The following is a 19,697-nucleotide window of genomic DNA, read 5'->3' as shown; positions in this document are numbered from 1 at the left end:
ACGTCGCCGAATCCAGCTCGACATAGTGAGTAACGGCTCCAGTGTCCCGCTTCCTCGACGCCGGCCGCCGGGCCCGATCGACGCCAGCAGCAACGTCAGTGAGTAGTGAGTTCGGCTCCAGCTCCAAGGGACCTCGTGTCTGCACCGCTGCTGATCGCATCGCCCTCGTGCCCTCTCGACGCCGTGAGCGCTGCTCACACTTGCAACAGATTCATCGACATCGACGACTGCTGAGGCCTGATCGCCACCGAAGACGTGACGCCGGATTGCTCGACGCCGCTGATCATCGTGTGCTTCATTTTCCAAGGTACTGTGTTGTTGGGGGTCCGTGTGACTCCGGGCTCGACGTAGCGCACCTCGCGGTCGACGCTAAACCTTTGGATTAACTTTGCCTCGACGTCGTGTAGCTCCCGTGTGGGTTACCTTGTTGCTAAGAACTGTGTTTCCAAGAAGAAGAATTGCTTTGATACGAAAAGACTTTGTCCTAAAGAAGCATCCGCATTTGAACCGTTATTTTCCCTTCCAAAAGTATTTATTAAGATTGTGTATATTTTTGTCGTTATTTGGTCTTGTGCTAAGCCTTATATAAAAATCCTTATTTTTATAATACTACTGTCGTGTCCATTTGTAGTGTATTCACTTTATTACTGCATGTGGTCATAAATGCTTAACGCACAGCCTCCGAGATAAGCCTGTTCTGCTCTGCCAAGCTACCAAGGGGGTGAGCAGGGGTTATCAAAGGGTGTGATCCCCTTGCCCTGACTAGAAAAGGTGTGTCCCTATTTGTCAGAAGTGTATACCTCTGCCAACTAGAGACAGCCGGTTCTAACAGAACCCTTAACAGGGGTTGTACCACCGGCAGCTTTAGGGGCTAAAGCCCGCAAACAGGTTACGGAACGATTGGGCATGTCCTTTGAAAATTTACAAACCGTCCTATTATTGGGGCAGGGTTGCCAGGAGGGTCAAAAGGGCTGCAGGGACCGATCTTGGCCACAATCTGACCTCACCTCATCTCCATGGAACCCATACCAGGAGAATGCAGTCGTCACTGCCGTAAGCACAGTGAATGAGGGCGAGGAGGAGGCAGCCAAAAGGGGACCCAGATAAAATAATAAGCTAGGTAGAAGAGTTGCTCAGCCAGTGTCCTTGGGATGCCTCAAGGCAGGGACATGGGGAGCCAGCAAGGGTCCAGGGAAGCTGAACAGCTCTTGCATCCCGACCTGGGTCTAACGCCCACAATGTTGGTAGCCTAGAACCAGCAGTAACGGAGATAACCTGCTAAAGGGCCATTGCGAAGGGGCAGTGCTGCCAGCCAGAAATGGAGATAAAACAAGTGGTCAATATTGGGTCGGGAATGACCAACGAGTAAGTTGCGAGATGTATGATCCATGTTTTTAAATAAACTGCGGCCTTTATGCACCACAAACTGTTGTCCCCTGAATGTTTGGTGGTGGGGACGAAGCATGAATGCTTGAAGGACGGGGAAAGTCTCACGCCTGGAAATATGCATATTATTGGGGATTCATTATCAGCCTCCCACCTCCTGTCTGATTAAATTAGGGGATTTGCTGTGTATATATATTTTCATTTGGTACTTTTCTCTACATATAATATGCTAGGCCCTCAAGACTGCAGGAATGCTATTAACAAAACTGATGTCAATGACAATCTTAATTTCACGAACGCTCGTGATGTCACTGATGTTCGCAAATCGTATTAGATTCATGACCTCAGTGAATGAGTCTCGTGGATCGGCGACCAAAGTCACCCAGTGCCAACTGCTAGTAGTGATTGATAGTCGGCAGGAAATATTCCCGATCCTCTCATGCTCCTGAGGAAAATATTCTCCAAGATGTGTACCCATTGGAAATAAGGCCAGTAACTTACTCATCTCTATTTATTGAACACTTCATCAATACTAGAGACACCAGCTTTTCACACGTTTAATTTTGCCTGTACAAAATGTGGTATGCAATGTACTTTGATGACTGCAGTACTTTATTATGTGTTTATATTTTTCCCTCAAATGTACCAGCGGCGACTTCTGAAGAGATGATGAAGAAATGTGTGTCCTGGGATACAGAAAAGAGACTCAATTTTGCGGTGCCTTTTGCAGACATGAAACCAGTCATCTACCTGGATGTGTTCCTGCCTCGTGTCACAGAGCTTGCGCTTTCTGCCAGCGACAGGCAGACTAAAGTATTTATATTTTATTTCTTTCTGTCACTGTTTCAGAGAATGTTGCCAAGCATTTGTAGTTTGTCTCAAACTGTGCTGTTGTTACTGAGTGCCTGTTTACAGAACATAACATTACATTACCTGGCCTAATGAATACTGCCCAGCGAGTGCCTCAACTCACTTTAATGGTTTATTATTACGCAGTAGATCATAACCATTCCCCAATTCCACCCACATTCTGCACCCATAGCGTTAACAGAGTTCTTATTCTAGAACCCCATAAGTAAAACTAATGTGAATGAATACACGTTTACTTTGAGCAGGTTCCGGCTCCCTTTCAACTTTTCTGGCTTCAGAAATTCATAATGAAGCCGCAATCAAAATAAATCCTTCGTTCAAGGTTACCTTTTTCACGCTTGAGACTGAAATGTATCCAAAATGTCTGCATCTTTGTGAAATGACAGTGGTTGTGGAACTCCTTTTCAGAATGCCTGCAGCTGGATAAAGACCCTGCCTTTGAAGTCCTGTCGTTGGTTTAACGCACAGCACTGTGGATTAATTTTACTTCTATAAAGCACTCGTACAGGCCAAGCAGTTTCATATTTCTGCTTCGCAATGGAGGCTTCTGAAAGCAACCAACATAAAGAAAGAGCTGATAAGTCTTTGGTTGTTTACTGAATTGAAAGGCGTAGCAGCAGTGGCATTTTTCTATATATTGTGTTTTTAAAATCCTTTTTATTAACAGAGAGGTTAAACAACACGTACCATATATTGGTTGTGCCACAAACATTAGTTAGTTTATAATTGTTTGTAACTGGTAATACAAATGTGCTTCAATTCTGTATCCAGCAGTTAATATGAGCTGATTTGCAGGGCAACATTCTATTATACATATTTATTGACAGTGGCCTGATGTGCAAGTCAACACATACATCATCCCCACTTTTATCATATTGTTAATGTCATATCGACGGTCGAACATACCATCTTGCTCAATCGTGTCCGGGGCGCGGGCATTCGGGGAACCGCCTTGGCATGGGTCACCTCATTCCTAGGAAACTGCCGCCAGGGGGTCCAGTTGGCTGGTTTCTCTGCTCCTTCCCGTTCGGTCTCCTGTGGTGTACCCCAGGGATTGTCTCTCTCTCCTTCACTCTTTAATCTCTACATCTCTACATCTTTCCTCTCAATTCTGCCCTTCAGACATTGGATGTCACGGTGTTTAATTATGCCGATGACCTCCAACTCATTTTCAATCTCTCCTCCTCTCCTGCTCTTAACTTTCAATCTATAATGCTCTTTATCAGGGACTGGATGAATTCCAATCATCTTAAATTGAACCCCGATAAGACCGAGCTAGTACTCATGGGTGGCATCTCCAGCCCCTGGTTCTCTACATTCTGGCTCCCCTCTTTGGCCCCCCTCCCCCCCTCCCTCTACCTCTGTTAAAACTCTTGGGATAAGAGTCAGCGCTGACCTCTCTATGCACTCTCAAATAAGCGCTGTGGTATCATCCTGTTTCCTCAAGCTTCGCGTCATACGCAAGATCTCTCGCTTTTTCTCCACTTCAGCTCTGAAAATTATTTGACTTGCTATGATAATTTAACGCCTGGACTACGGCAATGCTCTATATGACGGGGCTCCCGCATATGAGCTACGACGTCTCCAACTGATTCAGAATCAAGCTGCTCGTCTAATTTTTAAACTGCCCAAACATCATCATGTGACTCTTCTCCTAAAATCCCTACACTGGCTACCTCTATCTGAACGCTCTTTGTTCAAAATGGGCTGCTTGATCTTCCAGGCTTTAGCAGGCGGCTTGCCAGCATTTCTAGCTTCAAAGATCACAGCCTATGTTCCTAACAGGGACCTGCGGTCCTCCTCCAAGCTCCTCTTGTGTGTTCCTCGATTTAGGAAGAAAAAACATGGCGGCATGAGATTCTCTACCCTGGCCCCAGTTTTTTGGAATGCCCTTCCCTTGAGTATTAGAACAGCTGCTTCCTACTCGATCTTTCGCAGGGCTCTCAAGACCCAGCTCTTTTCACACGCTTTTTCTCAATAGGCGGCATCCCTCCCTGCTCTTTCCGGTCTGTCCGTCCTCCGCGCCAAGAAACCGCTTGGTATACGAGCGCTTTATAAATGTTTTAACTTCAACTTCATATCTGAGGCCCTTGATCTCAGGGCGGTACATGGGCTCCATCTATATGTATTCCATCTACCCCAGACCTTCTCCCATTTATTAGGGCACCGCCTGGTTTCTTGACCTCTCCACCACCATGCACAAGTCCAAGTCTCTCTTCCAGTCTTGGAGGGGATGGAGTTGTTGCACCCCCCCCACACTTTTGTGCAATTTTAAGTTTAGCCACCATCATGCCTAGCGTGGCCCACATTTTGTCTGCTCGATTCAGGTCTGTGGCTTCCCATATATTAAGCAGGTATAGTTTGGCCGAGGGCCTTATGATGTTACCGGTGACATCACTGATTCATGTTAACATCCCACTGCAGTATGTTTGGACGTTTGGGCATTCCCACAAAATATGATAAAAAGGTTCCTACTTGTCCACATTTCCTAAGGCACCCTGTGCCTGTCTGCTCTTTGTTGCCCCTGTAGTGCAGGAGATGTAGACTCTATGCAGAGGTTTTAACTGTACTTATCGAAAGCGTAGTGTAACAGTGACTTCTTGAAGTGCGGTGGGGCTTCAACCCAGTCCTCCTCCTGCAAGTCTTCTGAATCTGTTTCCCAACGTTGACGGAGCTGGGCAAGAGTGGCATGGGAATTATTTTAAGAGTTTACAGTACATGAGTGAAATTGCTTTGGTGGAGAGGCATTCCTCCAACAGTCTGTCCTCCAGAAGAGACTAATCCGGTAGGGCCTCATCAGGGGGAAATACTACCAGATAGCGTGTCCGATCTGTAGGTATCAGAAGGCCTCTGTAGGGGCCAATTCATATGTTTTTTTGTAGGTCAGTAAATGGAATTAACCCTCTGGCTGTGCATATGTCTCCCACAGTGCAGATCCCTATCAAGTCCCACTTGTCACAACCCTGTCTATTTGCCATCGTGGTAGTGCTTGTGATTTTCTTCTCCCATCCTAATTTACGTAGGGTTGAGTTCCAGAGGGTGACTGTTGGGGCTGTCGGTCTCTCTAGGGATAAATGATGTAGATTGATTTATAACGCACACCGGTAGCCCCCTGTTTGAAGGACCAGATGATCCATGCAGTAGGCGGGTTCCTCTCTGGGTTGGTGGGTCAAATAGTTAACAGTTGTCAGTTGGGCCGCTGTATAGTATATTTGAAGATCAGGACTTGCTATCCCCCCTTCATACCATCCTCTGGTCAGTTTTGTCAAAGCTATATGAGGGGATCCTCCATCCCAGAACAGGGTCCTAAGTTCGCTATTAATCATTTTGAAATAAGTATCTGGCACGGGGAAGGGGGAATTATGCAGGAAACGAGGCTGTGCCATCATCTTAAATAGTGCTGCCTTGCCCAAGAAGGAAAGTAAGAGAGATCTCCATGTCGAACATAGCTTTTGAGGGCGTCAGGAGGCCCGCCACATTTTTGGCTATAAATATCTTGGGATCAGTGGTCGCATGGATACCGAGGTAACGAAAACTCTCCTCGGCCACTCTGATCTCGCAGTCAGTTGGGGGGGCGAAGCGCCAGACCATTGAGGATGAACATCACCAATTTGGACCAATTAAGTATTCAGAGTATTCCCCATAAATCATAAGAATATTCATTAGCCTGTGTACTGGGGACCTGGGAGACGTGATGTAGATAAGGTGGTCATAAGCATACAATGATAATATATCCTCCCAGTCCTCCATCCAGTATGGACCCCGGAGCAGGGGATCTTCTTTGACCCATGTCGCCAGTGGCTCAAGAATCAAGGCGAAGATCAGGGGGAAGAGAGGACAGCCCTGTCGTGTACCTCTGTGGAAGGGAAAAACCTCCGAGACCCTACCGCTAACAACCACTTGCTCCAGGGGTTGTGAGTGTAGTAGTCGCAACCAGGATAGGAAGTTTGGGCCAAAGCCCATATGGCGGAGTACAGCAAAAAGATGTGGCCATTTAACTGTGTCAAAGGCCATGCGCATGTCAAGTGACTGAATCAATGCGTCCTCCTTGATCCTATGTGCTTGTACCAGAACTCTGTGGAGTCGTTGTAGGTTTAGCGTTGTGTTTTGGATGTGTGAATGAACCCTGATTGATGAGCATGAACCAGTTTCGTCATCAGTGGAGTCAGGCGGAGTGCAAGGGTTTTGACTAGTATTTTTAGCTCTGCATTGAGCAAGGATATGGGCCTATAGGAGGCACACTGTTCAGGTGGCCTTCCCTCTTTATGAATTTCTAATACTGAGACAAGTCGCTGTTCCTCCGGGGGTGTGCCTACTCGTTATCGTGGGTGCCGTACGTTTATACAGTTCTGTAGGGATTCCATTAGGTCCAACAGCTTTGCCGGACTGTAGTGATCGGATGGCGTGTTTAACTTCCTCTTCCATGAGGTCACTTTCTAGGAGTGAATCCTCATCCGGTGAGAGTATCAGAAGGGGTCTATCCGCAAGGAAAGTCAGGGAGTCTTGCTCCGAAGTCGACTCGTCAGATGAGTATATTTGTGAGTAGTAGGCTACAAAAGTATCTGCGATAGCTTGTGGGTCTTTCAGGCGCTCTCCGTCTGGAGACTACACTCCACCACCCATCTATTAGCACGTTCTCGCTTATCCAGTGAGGCAAGTAGTTTCCCAGATTGTTCTCCCAGTTCGTAAATCTTGTATTGTGTAGCTTTATATTTGATCATGGCCACCTCTGTCACTAAGTCCTATATTTCTGTTGTTTTAGTCGCAGGCAGTGTTGTGTATCTATTTGTGTATCTTGTGCTAATTATTTCTCAAGCTGTAAGATCTCTTGTTTGAGCTTCTCAATCAAAGCATTTCTGTCTCTTTTGTGTTCCGCCTTCAGTGAGAAGGCCTGACCTGATCACCACCTTGTAGGCTTTCCAGAGAGTCAGGGAGGAGGTAACTGAATGTTCAATTTCCTGAAAATAAAGGGTTGTATGTTTTAGTAGTCCCTCTCGTATTGCTGGGAACTTTAAAAACCATGGATTTATGATAAGTGTGTCCCTTACCCTTGGAGTACCCTACAGTGTCTCACCCACGTGGGGGAGGGGGGGAGGAGGGTGGTGATCCAATAAACCTCTTGCTGGTGTTTCACATCTCTGAATTTTGTGAGAGAAGAGGCCAATACGAGACATGCAACCATGGGCCCTGGAGTGGAAAGTGAAGTGGTCTATAGATGGGTTGAGGGTCCTCCAGACATCTACCATCCCCAGCACCCTTAGGAAGTTTGCCAGTTGAGTGTTAGAAGAGAGGGTCCTTCTCGGAGGGTGTCAGTCCACATTATCGGCCAATGTCATATTGAAGTCTCCTCCTACTATAAACTCTCCTTCTGATGCTTGGAGCATGAGCACTCCTAGATCTGGAAATTTGACCGAGTGGAGGCCCAGAAGTATATATACCGATATTATATTAATCTGTTACCCCTCCCAAATTCCTGTCAGTGCAGTATATCTACCCTGCCTGTCTGACTACGTCTTTTGAATTGAGATTGGGAAGCTCTTCCTGAGGAGGATACCCACCCCAGGGAAGCTGGAGGTATATCCTGCATGTACTGTCATTTTGTAGCGCCAGCGATCAAGTGCCCATGCATTACCCATGAAGTGTGTCTCCTGCAACAGGACGATGTCTGGGTCGTGTCGTTTGATGTACTTTGACACTATCCCCTTTTGATTTTGTCCCCCAATTTTTTTTATTTTCCACGACAAAACACGCAGCTCCGCCAGCTTTGTATCAATTCCCATCTTCATTAAACTATGTAGAATTCTTACCTCTCCAGCCCATGTTTCCATCTCTGGAGTGCCCCTGCTGATCTTTCTTCCCTACAGTGAACCTGTCAGAGAGAATCCAGAACGAAAAATGGTGGCACTAACAAAGCATGTCGGTAACCATGTCACACAGTAACATTCCCCGGGAAGACAAAAAATAACGACAGTTAAAGAAAAGGGCCCCCACCCTGCTTTCCTGCATGATGGGCCATGAAATGCCCGCCCCCCAAACTCTGCAGAATGCCTGTGGCCCCAACCCAACATAATTAATTTAGGAGGTTGTTGGCCATCCCCACAGCCTGCCAACCCTCCCAATATCCAATGTAATTTGTAGCACCATCTAAGACAGTAGTTACAAGTCTAACCTTCAAGTTCTGCGTTGATCCGCCGCAGGGTTCCCCAGGCCCACCTGCACCCCTCAGGTCATTAGTAAGTCCTTAGTGTCTCTTTGTGGAAATTAAGTAGTAGACTCTCCAGCGGAGCGTGTGTTTCTTCAGGGTCTTATTCACCACTTTCGTCAGTCTTTGTGCCTTTGCTCTGCTTCTGCATCCTGTGTCTGAGGTTTCCTCTCTGTTCATGGTCCTTGTATGCCCTTGGAATGGTTCACCCGGTGGGTTCCACCTTTTGTGCCACCAATGGGTCGCCAGCCCACCAGCCACTCCCAGGTTGTCTCCATGGTGGTAAAGAACCAGACTTTGCCATCAGATTCAATGCGTAGTCTCGCCGGGAATAGCATTGAGTATTTCTCTTCTTTTTCTCACAATGCCTTTTTGACTTCCAAGAAAACTGCATATTTGTCTTTGTACCTTCTGCGTGAAATCTGGGAAGAAGGTTATGCTCGTATTTTTGTACAAGACTGGCTGTGCTGTTCTTGCCGTTTGCAATATTGTATCCTGGTATCTGAAGGGGAAAGAGTCGAGCAAGCAATGGACGTGGTGGGGCTCCGAGACGGGTTCGACCTTCCTGGAACTCTGTGCCCCTCTCCACGGAAAACAATTTGTCTGGAGGGTTGGAGGTGCTTGAGGACGAGTTTCTCCCAAACAAGTCAGCTGCTGGTTCCTCATCGCTCTCCGGGACACCCAAAATTCAAACATTATTGCGCCAGGATCTTCCTTCATTGCCCTCCAGTCGCTCCACTGGGAATCTATTGAGGCCTCTAGGTCCCTCACCTGTGTTTTATTTCAAATCTTTTTTATTAAGGGTTTAAAGGTATACAAAATCAATACAAAGTGAAAGAGACAGAAAACAATACACGATTGGATACGGAGGGTGTATTCAGATGATAATTTGTCTGATTCACATCATGTGGGCATACAATATACACAATAGATACATGTCAGATCATTTTTCCCACATGGTTCCATACTTCTAACACACCCATGTGGTATAAGATGAGGGAAGAAGAGGATGAGAAAGGAGAAGAGAAGAAATAAAATAGAATAAAAAGAATAAAGAATACAGAACGCAGCAGCAGCGTAACAGAATATCATAGACTTGTCTATAACAGCATCTAATTTGTCCAAGTCATGCAATCCACTTCTATACAATTAGTAGACCAAGGCAGGGTGTGAAACAGTGGATAGTATCCCATACTGGTCTAAGGCGGGTCGTAGCATGTCTCCCTTGAGTCAAGTGAGCTCCAGAGTTTGGTATGAGGTTTCCGCTATGGTGACGAGTATAGGGCATCATTGTCAGCACCCCTCAGGGAGTTTAGCCATTCCTGCCACATTTTGAACGATACCTCGGAGGCACGTTTCCATTTATTTAAAACTACCTTGCATGCAAGAGTAAGCATGAGATCTAAAAGGAGTCTATCGTGTTCAGATGGCAACTTTGGGTCGATTGCTCCTAGTAGGATATATGCAAATTCTTTGGGCGGTCTAAATTGAAATATTCGTTGGATATAATTAAAGATTCTATCCCAAAACTGCTGGAGCTTCGGGCAATAGAAAAACATGTGGGCCAGGTTCCCATCGTGAGAGTTGCAGTTCCAGCATCGAGGGTTGTCACGAAGCTTTAGTCTAAAAAGTTTTTCGGGTGTCCAAAACGTTTTATTGATCAGCATAAATTTTGTTTGGGAGAGTAGCGGGATATTTTGCTGGAGAAGGGAGTGAGATGATGCCTATCCCAATCAAACTGTATAGTAGAAGAGCTGGTTTCGATCTCCCAATCTAGTTCGCACTTCCTATGGGATTTCTGAGGCATGGGAGAGAGAATTTTGTAGAGTTTTGATACCATGTGGCCTAAGGACGAGATTTGACGTAGTTTGCTACGTAGTGTGGGTTCTTGTGGTAAGATGGCTCTGGCAGAGACAAGGGTTTTGAGACGCAGAAATTTATAGAAGTCAAGTGGTTGGAGGCCAAATCGTGTCTGTAGGGCGGCAAAGGCTGGGGAGAAGGCCCGTCATATATATCTTCCAACAAGTTCAGCCCCTTCTTAGACCAGTCCTCCTAGTAGAGGCATTTCCCTTCTTCTTTAAAAGCCAGATTGAACCAGAACGAGGTTAAGTTGGACTTAGAAAATTTGGTTTTGACTTTGCAATGTCTTTCTAGGTTAAGAAGTGCTCGTTTAGTGTTAAGGAAGACATATTTGGAATGAGGAAATGCCGTGGCGTCCATGGACATTATGGCAGATAGTGGGAGATTATTAAGAATAGCCTTTTCGGGGTGGAGGAGCCTAGCGACGAACGAAGATGGCCGCATAAGCTCTCGGCTCCGTCGACCTTCTCCTGCGGCTTAAATATCCTGCTATAAATCCTGCTTTTTCGCCTCACCCCAGTGTGTGTGACCCGTTGCTGATACTGGCGGTGTGATCCCGGGAAATTTACAGCCCGGATTGATGGAGTTACGTCGAGTGGAAGTTCTTGGCCTCACGCTGTCTGAGAGCCGGGACCTCGAGTACTGACCTAGCCGGGTTACAGTACAACAACAACAGCGGCTGGGGGACCCTGACACGGTCCGGTCGATTGACGTGCAGAGCGACCTGTTTGGATTGGTGAAGTGCCAGCGGTTCTAACTGCATTGTGGAGGCGTAATGGTCCTGTGAGTGGCTGAGGGGTCCCCTTCTCTGCGCAGCCCGCCCCCCGGGGTGAGGCCCCTGTCCGGAAGGCCCCAGTGTCGCTGGTCAGTGTGCCTCCTGCCCCCGCCTGCCCTACTCGCACTTCGGTCCCTGGGAGAATCGCGTGACCTGAAGGGTGCACCGATGTCTGCAGTCGACCAGTCTGCGGAGGCGCGGGGTGATGAAGAGCTATCATTGCGAACCGTGATGGCCGCCATTAAGGGTCTGCGCTCCTACATGGTTGCTCTGTCTCACGAGACGATTGCGGATGACTCCGAAACTGCCCGATCGCGCAAGGACTCAGTTCTGTTTGGTCCCCCTAAGCTGGCCGTTTCTCCCGCTTTGACTCGGGAATCTATGGACCGAGGCCCATCAAGTGTCGGAGCCTGGATAACAATGTCTGGATCGCAGTGTGCGGCTGAACCCGCCGCCGTGGCGTGTCGCCCGCCAACGTTGACGAGTTCGCCTGTGACTGTGTTCACGTGCCCGTCCCTTATTGACTTTGTTGAAATTGTGACCCGACGGAGGCTACAAACATTTCTCGACCGTGTGAGCTGTGTGGCGTGGTGGAGCCTGAGGTGGTCGGGATCTGGTCGTGCCGGGGCGAGTGTCATGGCGGCTGTGGATTGTGGTGGACTGAGGTTCTCTGTTGGACTCGCCGCACAGATTCGTGGACTGGCTGGACCTTTGATTTGTCCTGTGACTGTGCTGGTGCGGTGTGAGGAACTCGGAGTTAACATTCGTAGAGGTCAAGGGTGAGACTGGTGATCGTCTTGGATGCTAGGGGTTTGTGAAGGACCCGGGATATGCCATTTTTTGCATTGGGGGGTGGGGCGGGGTCAGACGTCTTCCCTGGTTACTGCCGTATATGACTTGCTTTGTTGCTGATTGGTCAATGACTAGGGCTTTACGTCGCAGGAGGGGGTGGTGTGGCCGGGGGAATGTAAGGTTCTCCTCCTCCCTTAACTTTTCCTTTCTTACTTTCTCCCTTTTCCCCCTTTTTATAGATCTCTTTTCTCCTATATTTCGGGTTTTTGGTCGCTGGGCGATAGGCACGCTGCTAGGGGGGTAGGCCGTAGCCATCTGCAGGGGTGCAGGGTGGGGGGTGGGGGGTGGGGTATTTCTTTTTTTTTTTTTTTTTTTTGTTTCTCCGTTTTCTGTTTCTATGGCCTTTTTCTATTCTTTTAGTTGGACTAGATTATCTTTTCTTTTTCTCTTTCTGGGTCTGGGACCAGTGTGTCTGGTTATTGTTAGGACTCTTTGGACGGGGCTGGGACTGTTGCCGCTTAGTCTCTCCTGTCGTTGGATTAATCGGGGGGCGTAAGTCGGGAGTCTCCAGGGTTGGTCTGCCTGCTTATAATGATCGCTTACAATTGTTGTCGTCTCTGACTTTGGACTTGCTTCTCTGCCTGCCCATTGATTTGAATCTACTTCAGATCCCGTAGCCGGTCCCCTCCCGTTTCCTTTTCTGTCTGATCTTCTTGTTAACGTACTGAACTGTGTCAAGTCTTTACCGTGTATATCCTGTTTTATTTTAAAAATTAACCTCTCTTATCCTGTACTGCTCTCCTGTGTGTGCCGTACCTGTCTGGTTCTCGATTCTGCTGCTATGCCTCCGGGATGTTTGGCTGACTAGCTGTGTGCACCTTTTTATAAATAAAGGTTTTCCAAAAATAAAAAAAATAAAAATAGCCTTTTCAGCTTGGGTCCAGATCGGGGTGTAATCTTGTAGTGGTAGGAACCAGTTCTCCCCTTGCCTGCACAAGTAGGCTGTCTGATAGCATCTGAAATTTGGACGTCCAACCCCCCCTTTGTCTTTTGGTAACTGGAGTTTCCGTAGAGAGATTCTCGGTGTCTTCCCTTGCCACAGAAAGGTGTTAAAAAGCTTGTATGTCTTGTTGAGGAACTCATAAGAGAGTAGCATAGGTAGCATACTTATCAAGTAATTGATGAGGGGCGTAATCATCATTTTTAGAGTTTCCACTCTCCCCCACCAAGACAGGAATTTTGGAGACCAACCATCCAGGAGGGAGGAGATTTGTTTAATGGAGGGAAAGCTCATTTAGTTTCAGAGTGCTAATTAAATCCTTTTCGAATTCAATTCCTAGATACTTGAAGCTCTTCGGTTGCCAGCATAATCCCGAATCCCCTAGCACACTCTTATCTCCTATGTTATTAAGTCATTTAACCTCCGTTTTGTCCTTATTAAGTTTGTAGCCTGAGACCTCCGCAAATTCCGCAATGGAGGACATCAGTGTTGAGATAGCTAGGTCTGCATTTTCCGAGACTACCAAGACGACATCAGCATAAGCCGAAATTTTCACTGTGAGGTCACCAAAACAGATATCCCTAATTAGTTCATTATTTGGGAGTGAGTAAAGAAATGGCTCAATTGCCAGTAGAAAAAGGGAAGGAGAAAGGGGGCAACCCTGTCTCGTCCCTTGTTTCAATTTGAACGGGTCCGACAGGCATCCTCCCGCTCTCACCCTTGCCGACGGGTTAGAGTATAATGCCATTACCATGAATATAGTTGGTCCCCAGGTTGAATTTCTGCCAAGTGGCTTCTAGATAGGCCCAGTCGACCTTGTCAAAGGCCTTTTCGGCATCTAATGTTACTGCCACTGTGGGGGTTGTAGTGAGTTTTGCTTTTTCTATTATGTGAGCTAATGTTCTAGTGTTGTCACTGGTCAATCTGTTTTTGAGGAACCCCACTTGGGATGGATGTATAAGCTGCGGCACAACCTTCTGGATTCTTTTGGCCAGAATCATGGCGTAGATCTTACAATCAAGATTGATTAAAGATATCGGCCTGTAATTCTTCAGTGACGTCAGGTCTTTCCCTTCTTTAGAAAGGACCGCAATAATTGCTTCAGCTGGCGTGCCTTGCACCCGACCACAGGAGCTAAAGTGCTCATACAAGTCCTTGAGAGGCTCTGTCATTGAACGGGAGAAGTTCTTGTAGAACGAGGCACTGAAACCGTCAGGACCCGGCGCTTTTCCGTTTTTCAGAGATTTAATGGCCTGGGCGATGTCTTCAGAGGATATGGGCTTATTAAGCTCGACATGGTCTTCCGTGGAGAGAGAAGGAAGCTTACAATTGTCTAAATATGTCTGCACTTTAGAGCCATTGATTTCTAGGTTTTTGCTATATAGCTCACTATGAAAGTCCTTAAATATGTCCGCTATTTTGGTAGGGTCCGAGTGAGGGGAACCCTGCTTGTCAACTATGTTTTTGATGACCGTCTTCTGTATTTTGAACTTCAAGTAAGAGGCAAGGCTCTTACCTGCTTTATTCGCGTGAAAGAGCTTGAAGTTCTTGTGGTGTTGGAGCCACACCCCCGCCCTTTCGCTGATTATTTTATTATAGTTGTACTTTTTGTTTATCAGCTCATTTAGTTTCATGGGGTCCTTAAGAGCTATGTGTTTTGTCTCCAGCCCAGCGATTTCTTTTTCCAATTGCTCCAAAGTGATATTGACGTCCTTATTCATGGCCGTACGAATCTTGATTAATACTCCCCTCAATGTTGTTTTAAGTGCCTCCCATCTTGTCAGATCTGTTGTGTCACCCTTTTTGTTGTGGGAAAGATATTCAATAATTGCTGATTCTATGGCCAGTCTATGCGCTTCCTTTTTTAAGACCGCGTCATTGAATCTCCATAGGGAGGGTCTCTTTACCACGTTGTTCAGTGCCAGAGTCATTGTGATGCATGAGTGGTCGGAGATAACCCGTGCCTCAATTAAAGTTTCTACAATATCGGCAATGGAGTGGCCAGAGGTGAGTAAATAGTCTATGCCTGAGCAAGAATCGTGGGGTGGGGAGTAAAAGGTATAATCTCTCCCCGACTGGTTTAACAGCCTCCATGAGTCAGTTTAGTTGAAGCGGGAGCAAAGATTGAGTAGTGCTTTGTGTGAATTGTTTGATCGGAAGGGGCAACGGGAGTCCCTATCTAACAGTGGGTCCATGGGAAGATTGAGGTCACCCCCCAGGATGTGTGTTGCAGTGTCTAGTATTGTTTCGAAATGGGTACAGAGTTCCTTCCAAAACCCAGGATCATCTTTATTAGGGGCATAGACGTTAGTCACGTAAAACTCTATATTGTCCCTGGACAATTTCGTGGAGACCCACCTGCCTTTTGTATCGGTTGTGCACTGAAGGACATCAATATTAGCTTTCTTCGCAATTAAAGTGAGAACCCCGTTTTTTTCCCTAAAGCATCTGACCCAATTGCCTCACTGTACCATTTGTTTTTCATAGCGTTGAATTGGGGTGAGTCGATTTTAGTTTCCTGTAGTAGTACAATGTCACCGTTTCGTTTATGTAGATAATCTAAAATTTTACTCTTTTTGATTGGATGATTGATACCCTTCACATTGAGCGACACTATCTTTATGGCTTGTTTATTTATGGTCATTGAAAGTAAGGGTATAGTGTGTTACTTTTTTGATGAAACAGAGTGTACGGACCAACATGTGTAATTCGTAGGCAGGGCTTGCATACCTTAGAATGGACAGGCTACTAAGAGTGAGTGCATACTGGACATTGTCATGAATTCTGAGTTGTAAAAAATTGCTGCTTAGGTACTTGGATAAACATGTTATAACCAGAAACACAGGGAAAATCATAAATAGCAGTGAAAATAAGAACCCGCCCCACCCCAAAAGTACACTGAGGACATGACGACCAAGGATGAGCCCCCATACCAGGTTCCCTCCCCTGTGGCGTAGTGGTGTCATTGTTTGCTTTCAAACTGAAGTGAAGCATGGTATATTAATAACCTGAAAACATCAAGAACATTGATTGGAATCCTCATTCCAAGTAATTGTACAGAACTAGCGAATTTGTCACATTTGTGCCACTTAAAAAAACCATAATAAAGCAGTCGTTATAACAGTGCATCTGTTCTACATCTCCAGTTACCACTGTCGTATGAAGATGTGAAAAAATAAAATAACTAGTGTGCATTCACAATTGACTCCGGTTTAAAATGAGTATTCGGACTTCTTTTAGCTTAACCAAAGGAGCCTTAACGCTGACTTAGTATAACAATGGCCGTTGTTAGAACCTTATGGCCAACATGAGAGAATTTAGTTTTGTGTGCATTAAGTTTTAACAATACAACAGGCGCAACAAGTGCACCAGGTACGTCGAGGCCGATTGAAGAGTAACATCCCTTGTTTTGGGATCAATCGGATAAGTATTGATCAGCCGTGTTGGATACCCGCCCAAAGACCAGACCACTCCCTTGATGAATATATCTGGGCAGTCATGTGGAATTCAGTTGGATACAGAACATGTATAGATCAGCAACCAAGTCCCTCATGTACCTAACGTGTAGGATGCAACACAACTTCCTTGATCACTTAAGCAGAACATTAATAAGGGAAATAGCGTCCTACCACACCGCTGACCACATCTGTAACCTCAGGCGATGCGGAATGATTAGGTATTAGTTCAGCAATCAAGTCCTTAATGAACCTACAAAGTAATTAACAACACAACCTAAGGCGATGATGAAGATCAAGTCAGTAAGTTATTTGCTGTCATCAGAAGTAGTCAGCTTAGCTGTGTCCATAGCTGCTTCGTCAGGACCATCCAGGAATTTTCTCAGATGCGAAGGATCAGTAAATATCTGCGGCATCCCTTGGATTGTCACCCGGAATCGTGCAGGACCCACAAATCCATATTGGTAACTGAGCGATTGGAGACGCGGGCCTAGGGCCAGGAAGTTCTTCCTCAGGGCTACAGTTTCTTTGCAATAGTCCTGAGATATGTATACCTTGTTGGTCTTCCATAGTATGTGGTTGTGTCGGCGCATGAACGCTAAAACTTGCTCCATGTGCTGATACCTAAGAGGTTTGCATACTATCGGTCTCGGCCCCCTCTGACCAGGTAAGATACGAGCCGGGACTCTGTGGGCTCTGTCGAATTCCAATGGAGTAGAAAAGAGAAGGTTGGTGGCCTGCGGGAACCAGTATTCCAGGAAGGGTATACACGATCCATCTTTGTCCTCCGCCCCCTCCGGAATACCAAAAATTCATAAATTTCCTCAGCGATTTCTGTCTTCCAACTCAGAGATGTGCCGTGACATGGATGTTGTAGAGATTGAGAGTTCATTAAGGGACTTAGTTACCTTCACCTCCGAGTCTTCGAGCTGGCTGATTCTACATTCAGTTTCCCAGATCCTGGCATTAGTATCTTTAATGTCCTGTCGGACCGCCGTGATTTCTTCCCTCGTGGATTTTGTAATTTCATGGACTTCGGCGAGTTTGAGGAGAATCGTATCCAGCGTCGCATTAATATCCCTTGAGCCCTTGGTCGGGAAGACTGGATTCGGTGGTTCTGCTTTCAGTCTTTTCAGATTCTTGGTCTCCTTTTCTCTCATCTTGGAGATTGAATGGATGGTTGGGTCCGCTATTTAAAGGCCTGAACTGGTTGTGTGAACTGTGGATAGTTATAGTCCTGGAGGAGTTAAGGTATTCGAGAGATCTGAGCCAGGTTGCGACTTAGTGGGCCAAGAGTGACCTTGATGGATGCAGCATGGTAAAGGCGGCTCACCCAGATGATCAGGCAACCAAAGAACCAGATATACAGAAACAGCACCAGAGGTAGAAAGATCCAAGTAATTACAAGCACTTCCATGCAATTCCTCTCATTATTCAAGCAATTTCAAGCTCGTCCCATTATTCCGTTGGGGACGTCATAAGTGTTGGCCATTTTAAGGTCAGGCAAGAACAGATACAGCTATCCTCTTCGGCAGTATCAGTAAAGAACCACTTGCCATGCACAGACTGAGTCACAGTAACAGCGCAGCACCTTGTAGTACATTCCCAGGTGGGATGATGGTATGGTTTCACTTTTTGTTAATTAAATAATTAACTAATTAATCGTGTGTCCAGCGAACAAATAAACAAGCAGGCATCACAGTGTAGAAGGTAAGTGCAAAGCCTTCATAATCGCGATTTTGATAGGGGCTGATGTCCGTTTAGCGCGATCTGATCTGCAATTACAAGGCCACCCGTTGATGAGCATAAGGTCGGGCCGATAAGGAGTCGGATGGCCGCCATTTTCAGAGGCTGTGCGATGTACCTTGCTTTTTGGGAGATGGCACCCAGCGCAGCGTTCAGCCTTCATGCACTTACTTCACTGTGTACAAGCTGCAATCGCTGGTTGAGATGGCACGCAGTCACGATGAGTAGATCCCGTGATGAGCCCCGGGGCAGCCTCTTGCATCAGGCCGGTTGGGGAGCCGAATAGGGGCCGCCGGAATAACCACGCGGCCGTGAGCAGGAACAGATGCTCTCACAGCGGAGGTCGAGCAGGCTCTCCGTGGGTCTAAACCGCACTGCTAGCTTTGTTGTCGGTTCCGACGCCTCACTTCACCATCTGAGCGCTTGAGTAGTGGCTGTAGCGCACAGTTTTCGTAGGAGATTCCGGCGCCACAGGAGGAGAAGAGGGTTCAGGCAGCCATTTTCTTCGGTGTCCAAGCCACGTCCCCCCCCCCCCCCCCCCCCCCCCTCCCTCACCTGTGTTTTAAGGCTGCATGTGTCTTGAAAGAGGGTGGATGTTGAGTCCTCCACTTCTTTGAGAGACCCCAGGTTGCACAGATCTGCACGGATCAGGGAGACTTCAGTAGTGACTGTATCTTTATGGATCTCCAGTTCTGTTTGGACACCCTTTATTGTGGCCATAATGGAGCATACGTATCAAATACCGTTATTGTGATTCTCAAATAGCGATTTTTAGAGAATCGTTATTTGAGAATCACAAAACGGGATGTAATTAAAAATTCGCAAATATTTTGCGAGTCCTTGGCATTCCTTAATTGCAATTAGCAAATGACGAATCGCAATTAAGGAATACCTTCCCATTCATTCCCATGGGCCTAGAGGCCCATAGGAATGAATGGGAAGACATTCGCAATTTGCGAGTACCCATTAGGTACTTGCAAATTGCGAATGCAATTTAAAGGGTGCAGGGGTGTCATAAGGACACCCTGTTGCACCCCTAAAATGAGCATGTGTGCACATGTGCTGCACATACATGCCCTAACGGCATGTATGCTCGCCACATGGCACTTTGAAAAATGCCAGAAAGTGCATTTTTCAAAGAAATCGCAAATTACCACCAACTTGAACTTGGTGGTAATTTGCGACTTCTTAAGGAGAAATCGCACCACTTGGGTGCTTTCTACATCCCATTTAAGGAATCGCAATTTGCGACCGAAAAACCACTTCGACAGCCCCGCCATCGAGCCCGGCTCCGAAGAAATTAACTAAGCCTTCCGGTAGCTCGGTACTGAGCAAGCCGTACGTGCCAATCCCGCAAGCTCCCTTGGCATCGAAACCAAAAGAAGTCTCGGCTCCGAAACCGTCGACTTCTAAAGACAAGGGTATGAAGCCAGCGTCCGGCGCCTCGAAGCCGACGAGACCAGCTTCCACTCCGAAGACATAGTCTTCGGTGCCGAAACCGACAAGGCCTGATTCCGACACCTCCAACAGCCTACGACACCGAAAATAACACCTTCGGGGCCGAAAACTACGCCAAAGGACACTGTAACAACTCTTAAGGCTAAAGATAAG

At 46.7% G+C, this 19,697-nt stretch overlaps 1 protein-coding gene across 1 annotated transcript in view; it reads left to right on the top strand.

Annotated features, from left to right (window-relative positions):
- The window catches only part of PRKDC (protein kinase, DNA-activated, catalytic subunit), a 2,818,033-nt gene that overhangs the window by 444,727 nt on the left and 2,353,609 nt on the right, over positions 1-19,697 (top strand). Inside the window, exon 24 of the mRNA XM_086965729.1 lies at positions 2,036-2,199. Within this exon, the coding sequence (XP_086821855.1) occupies positions 2,036-2,199 (164 nt within the window). The remainder of the gene's footprint in view (positions 1-2,035; positions 2,200-19,697) is intronic.

The sequence above is a fragment of the Lissotriton vulgaris genome, chromosome 4_1, assembly GCF_964263255.1.
Source record: "Lissotriton vulgaris chromosome 4_1, aLisVul1.2, whole genome shotgun sequence".
NCBI classification, from domain to species: Eukaryota; Metazoa; Chordata; class Amphibia; order Caudata; family Salamandridae; genus Lissotriton; species Lissotriton vulgaris.
This window is presented reverse-complemented; position numbering and strand designations above follow the sequence as displayed.